This window comes from Diadema antillarum, unplaced genomic scaffold, assembly GCF_040938485.1.
Source record: "Diadema antillarum isolate AM-2024a unplaced genomic scaffold, OU_Dant_1.0 scf00000141, whole genome shotgun sequence".
Taxonomy (NCBI): domain Eukaryota; kingdom Metazoa; phylum Echinodermata; class Echinoidea; order Diadematoida; family Diadematidae; genus Diadema; species Diadema antillarum.
In genome coordinates, this window is record NW_027271030.1 from 2,291,149 (window position 1) to 2,297,665 (window position 6,517).

At 40.2% G+C, this 6,517-nt stretch overlaps 1 protein-coding gene across 1 annotated transcript in view; it reads right to left on the reverse strand.

The window, feature by feature from the left end:
* Positions 1-5,964, reverse strand: part of LOC139721361 (complement factor B-like) — a 43,201-nt gene extending 37,237 nt beyond the window's left edge. Inside the window, exons 1-2 of the mRNA XM_071632678.1 lie at positions 5,793-5,964; positions 370-564 (exon numbers count right to left, since the gene is read on the reverse strand). Of these exons, the coding sequence (XP_071488779.1) occupies positions 370-564; positions 5,793-5,871 (274 nt within the window). The 5' untranslated portion in view covers positions 5,872-5,964. The remainder of the gene's footprint in view (positions 1-369; positions 565-5,792) is intronic.
* Positions 5,965-6,517: the final 553 nt, after the last annotated feature.

The following is a 6,517-nucleotide window of genomic DNA, read 5'->3' on the forward strand; positions in this document are numbered from 1 at the left end:
CAAGAGTTAGACATTACGCAAATAAAGCCCATGAAACCGACACTGGGTAAAAACAGCCCACGAGCTCGACAGATACCACACAGGGTTTTAATGTGTCGGTCTCGTTGGCTTTGTTTGCTTTGTGTCGAACTCATGAGCTGTATGACTCGTGGGCTGTTTAACTCGTAGGCTGTATGACTCGTGGTTGTCGGCCTCGTAACATGCACCCGGTACCTATACACGCACCAACTTTTAATTGTTATTATTACTATTATTATTATTATCATCATCATCATCATCATCATTATTATCATCATCACTCTTGTCATTGTTGTTGCTGCTTAATTTGATAATCATTTAGCGAGAAAGTACAGCAAATTGTTGATCTACCTTCACAAGTCGGCCTCTCGGACGAAAAGTTCCCCGTGGAAAGGCAAGAAATGAACTTGGGACCCTGAAGGGAGAATCCTTCATTGCAGCAGGCATTGACGTTCGATGTGACGCTGATCTGGCCTGGCAAGGCTTCCATGTCGGGTATGAAGTAATTTCCATTCTCCAACGTGAGATTTGCCGTCAAACACGAGTCTACTTGACGTAGATATAATCATATATTTATATATATATAGAGAGAGGGATAACATACCTAACAATTTGAGAATCACACTATATTTCACAAATGTAAATGGGCGTGGGTGCCCTTGGGTATATTTGTTAACAGTATACGCACTGGTATATCAAACCTCTGTCTAACTAGTGGTACACTAAATCCTTGGAGGGAGTCTAAATGGTTGGCAAGATGCGATAATCATTTTCATCCTTACGTCTTTGTTTTGTGAAAACGACGATTGTAAAGAGCTCACAGAAAATAAAACATCCTTGATCATTCATGATCGTTTTCCATAGTGCTATGACTTGGCTATTAGAATCAGTTGACAGAAAAAGAAATGTTATCTCGAAGCATTCTTTGCACATGCTACCAAATCACGCCACTCCTGAAGAAAAAAAAAATCTAATGCAGGAAATATCCATGCCCTTAAAAGGGTATTCCGTGCGATTTTCATAATTTCACACCACGTGGCACATAAATCGACAGCTCCACGTATAGACTTGTGGAAATTATTGCGGTTCTTGAGCAGAGAAACAATACTCTGAAAAACCTTAAACAAATTACACTGAACAGTGCTGATGACATAGGAGCCTCACATATTCAGAAATGTAGCAGTATAATTCCATTACAATACAACTTTCTTAACAAGTTCACCTGTGTAGAATTTATGCATGCCACCTTCTTTTGTTGTGCTTCCTTAAAGGGGATGGCTAGTAACTGATCAGTGGGAATGAATAGGAATGCTGGAGGATGATTGTTCCAATCCTTGTGGGATTCATTTAAGGGTATATTATATATCTATTGTTGTGTGAAAATCATTTGCTTCAGAATGGTCTCATATTCAAGTAATGTGCAGTTTAATGTTTCCAGGTTAGCGTGCCTGGTCAGTGACGGGGCATTAATTTGCACATTACTCGAACATGAGACCGTTCTGAAGCAAATAATTTTCACACAACAGTAGATATATAATGTACTCTTAAATGAATCCCACAAGGACTGGAACAATCATCCCTCAGCATTCCCACTGATTCCCACTGATCGGTTACTAGCCATCCCCTTTAAGCCCCAACTAATGCATTCTTATGGTGAGGCTGCCATGTCATCATCCTTGTTCATTGCAATTTGTTGTAAATTTTGAAAACATACTTATTCGTCAATCCAATCACTATAAATTCTAAAACTCTGTACTCAGTATAACTTATTCATAGTTGTTCAAATGAAAAATTCTGAAAACCATCCGGAGGTCCCCTAAAATGTGAGGCTGTCGTGGCAAGTATCGAAACACTTCCCCTTTTCATATACTTTTAACAAATTTGATACCGAGAGTACAGTTTTCCGGATTCCAACATTAAAGGGACTACTCTGCAATGTCTTCAAAATCTTGGCAAAGCCACGTTTTTATCTGTAACATGGTGGTTGCCATTGTAACGCGACTTTGCAGATATTGCTGTTTGTGGAAATAGGAGCATTTCTGTACCAAACCGTAACACAAATGATTAGATACACATAATGACAAAGTGCAGAAACGCTGACTCCTCACAATCTCGAGTGTATGTTTTCAAGGTGTTAATGCCTGATAGAACAGTTGCTATGACGACACCGTAAAAGTGGATACATTTAGAGTTGGTGTGCTTGGCTTATGAAACAATGAGAACCACATGTGCTAATGTATATTTCTTGATGCAATGACCTTTCCTCTCTGACATAATGTCATCCAATGAATTATGCTTTTTGCTAGTTGACTTTAATGTCCTAAGTTTGCTGAAAGACCTATGGCAGGTAAAAGTCTAAGAGATATAGCCACGGCAGCAAATCAGTTTGCCTGTGCTTGCGCTAAATTAAACATGAAAGTAAAAATGCGTACACCCTGTTAGTATCAAATGATATCTCTTTCAATCAAAGTCGGAGTCATCCAAAGTTATTGTCACAAGTAATACCTGAACTGTCATTACATATGTCATATGCATATGAGAGGGTAACCATGGTAAACAGACAGATATTGTTAAGGCCCCCATCTCACTAGGAAGGCGACCATGGCGACCATGGCGATCTTTGACGATTTAACAAATCATGGCGCGATCGCCGTCCGTCTCCATTTTTGGCCTCCGAGGCGATTACACTACGGTTTCTCTACGCTCGACCTGCGCTGTAGGCGATAGCGCCACGATGATAATACAACTCTGCCACGTTGTTGCCGCTTTTCCAGGCCAACGAGATGCGCTGCTTCTGCGATCGAACCGACTGTATTGCGACATTCGTACGCTTATCAAGACCTCGCTACAATAGTAATACGATCGGAGCGACAGTGATACGATTACGCCGGGCACATGCTACAATCTCACGCGATCGGGATATACAATGGGTTTCATGATTGAATTTCTTCAGTCAGATGTCAAGTTTCAAACCAATATGGATATGCAGAATATGGTTTCACCCTCTTACATCTTGGAATTCTAGAACACATTAGTCAGAACCTGATGTGAAATTACATTTAGTTAAGTCATCCATTCAATTAAAAGGGTAAAATGTGTATATAATATTACAGAACCAGCTTACGAGCAAACTACAAATCGTATGATACAATGATACAATTATGAAGATATATTTAAAAAAGTTTTCAACTTAATTTATTTTCACTGACTTGCAATGGTATCATGACAAACAAACAATTTGATAACCATAGTAGATTCGTATTAAGTGTACGTGAAAAAAATTGATTTTATACGCTCTTCTCCATGTCAACCTTACTGGTCTGGTGCATCACTTTCTTTCGTTCATGATAGGTTCCTGTTACACTATACTGTAAAAGTTGTAATTTTCATGGGCGATGGGGGCCGCTTTCGATGCGCTTTACGCTTTACGCGTTGCTATCCCGTCAGAGCTACGAATGTGGCGCTTTTAATGCACTCGGGAGGCGATTGTGATACTCTCTAAAACCACGGCGACCTCGCTCCGGAAGTTTTGGACATGTTCAAAACTTCCGTAGCAAGGTCGCCGACCATGGCGATGGTGGCGACCCTCCGCGCTTTGAACCACTCAAGATACGATGGAGAAGATCTGAAGCGATCAAGCCACGATCCGCCGCGCTTTGTCGATTTTTGATGATCGTAGCGGAATCGCCGTCTAGTGAGATGGGGGTATTATCATATTATTCAGCAATGATATATTTTCTGTTGGAATTGTTTGGCAGGAAAGCTCTTCTCAATCAAGCTTGTTTAATTTTTTTTTTTTTTTTTTGGGGGGGGGGGGGGTTGACCATAACTCAACACCAGAACTCAAGATTAGGCTCTTATCTCATCAAACATTTTACACGAAACTGTGTGTCATTGAGAGGGATGATGAAAGTAGCAAGACTTGCATGAGGTTGCAAGTATGCCCTCTTTCACTTATGTTGCATTATATTCCACAACAATCTCATTTTATTCAAATTCATGAAATTCTTCCGTCGAGATGCTTTCATTGCAACTGATTGACAAATTGCCCTGCATCGACGTACGATGCAGGGCAATTTGTCAATCAGATGCAATGAATCTCACTTTACATTGTTTACAACCAGGTGCACAAGTTCGTGCATATTTCCATCATTTCTCGCTTTGCAGTGGACTTTAAAAATGAACCTTTGCGAAGCGTAGTAGGCCTTTCTCCTTAAACTCTACATTATGATATTATTTTTCCTCAAACTTATAATATCAATGTTGTTGTCATAGCGACATAAAGGTTCAGCAAGAAAACAGGACTTCGAAGAGGCAGAATTCCAAAGGAGATCAGACCTTTATATTGGAACTATAATGCCTAGACAATATTCTACTTTTGTGTTATTTCATCCCAGTGAGCATCAATTAATGAGAGTTCAGGGGGGCATTTCATGAAGGAACTTGTCGGATAAAATATCTGACAAGTCAATTATATCCGACAAGTTCAGAGAAATCAGCCAATCGGACTACAGAACTTGTCAAAACTTGTCGGATATGATTGACTTGTCAGATATTTTATCCGACAAGTTCCTTCATGAAATGCCCCCCAGGTCCTTGTATTGCCATGATAACGACCACGTGGATTGTAGTAATTGAGATTTGAATAAGTGAGATTTTGATTACAATCAAACGAGTTGCTTGAGAGAAATCAAATTTGGCTTTCAGAGAAAAGAGTTTTCATGAAAGTCGCAGAATGATATATTTTGGGTCATCCCACTAGACCGACACACACGAGTCATACAGCCCACGAGTTCGACATTAAAAACAAGTCCATGAGTCATAAGCTCACGAGTCATACAGCCCATGAGTTCGACACTATAGGCAAATAAAGCCCATGAGTTCGACATTAGGGAGAAACAGCCCACGAGTTTGACAAATACAACACGGGTATTAATGTGTCGGTCTCATGGGCCTTGTTCAGCTTAGTGTCGAACTAATGGGCTGTATGACTCGTGAGCTGCATAACTCATGGGCTGTATGACTTCTGAGCTGTATAACTCGTGGGATGTATGACTCGTATGTTTTGGTCTCGTGACGTGCACCCATAAATTTTGCACAAGCATATTTATGTTTCCTGTCGTTAAAGAACTTCACAACTCCATTGATTTAAAACCATTACCTACTACTTTTTCATTGCTTTGTTGTCTTATCACCTGTCGTTTACGATATTACCTTTACCTTAAATAAATACATCTTAACAGTAGGGAGTGAGTCTTTGAACTTTGTGTACTACAATGTAAGTCATTTGTGTTGTTTGGAGATAGAAATGCTCTTATTTCTTCTGACAGCAATTTCAAAGTCGATGGTTTAGCAAACCACCATGTTATAGACAAAATATTACCAAGATGGCAAACAAAGTCTTAGCTTGAAATATACATTCCCAGACACTTCTATTATGTTTTTACATTGCTTCAGTTTGGATAGATCTTAGTTTCTAGGAAGTTAACAGTTACCATGGCAATGGTCATTTCTGAGCATTCATTTGACCCTTTAATAACTAGGACTTAAACATTTTGTACCCTTTATTACATTTTAGTATTGTATATATACAGGTGCTTTTTTTTCCAAATTTCGTTGCCGTGGCAACAGGAGAAGTCTTCAAAATTGTGAAGACGTCAATATCTAAATCTACCTATATCAATCTACATTTGAGTTTTTAGACAATAATGATCAATTGCGTGACTATGCCGCTCGACTGTAATTAAACTTCTATAGTGGATATTTCTTCCTACCTGTTGCGACAGCTATGTGCGGCAAAATGGGCAGAATCCATGTCCAGCAGACAACGAAAATGCAAGGCTTTGCGGCCATTTTGAGAGAGAGAAATGCTGAAAATAATGTCGACCGACTTGAATGCAACGAACGCTACAAAAACAGTACACGGTTAGCAAGTGGGAGGAGTTCACGCGGCACATATTTCGCCCCGAACTCACAAGCATAGAAAAGGTGACTCGACTTTCATCGAAATGAGCACTCTTCCACTTCCTCTTCTCGCCTCGGCCACGTCGGTGTCACCTTCTCTCACCTCCCTGGTGTCACCGTTTTGTAGCCGTGCATGCAGGCTCACACACCATATACCCAATATTATGAGAACAACCGTGCATTTAACCAGCATGACCAGGGTTCAATTTTGACCGCCACTCCAACAGCGTTAATATTGCGCGCGCGCGTGTGTGTGTGTGTGTGTGTGTATTGAAACATGTATTGTATCCTGCACGCAAGGAGTTGATATCTGGATTCATGCAGGAAGTAAGGAGTTAAACGGATGTTCGATGCCTATGTGAAAATGCGTGGGTATCCCTACAGGATTCAGAGTTGGGCTACATGGGGGTGGGAATGGTCTTTGTCTCTTGTTTTAAGGTAAAGGATTCAGTAAAGTTATTTACATAACCTAACACCTGATAATCACAATAATGATAATGATGATAACAAGGTCTTCTTTACCCAGGATAGCCTC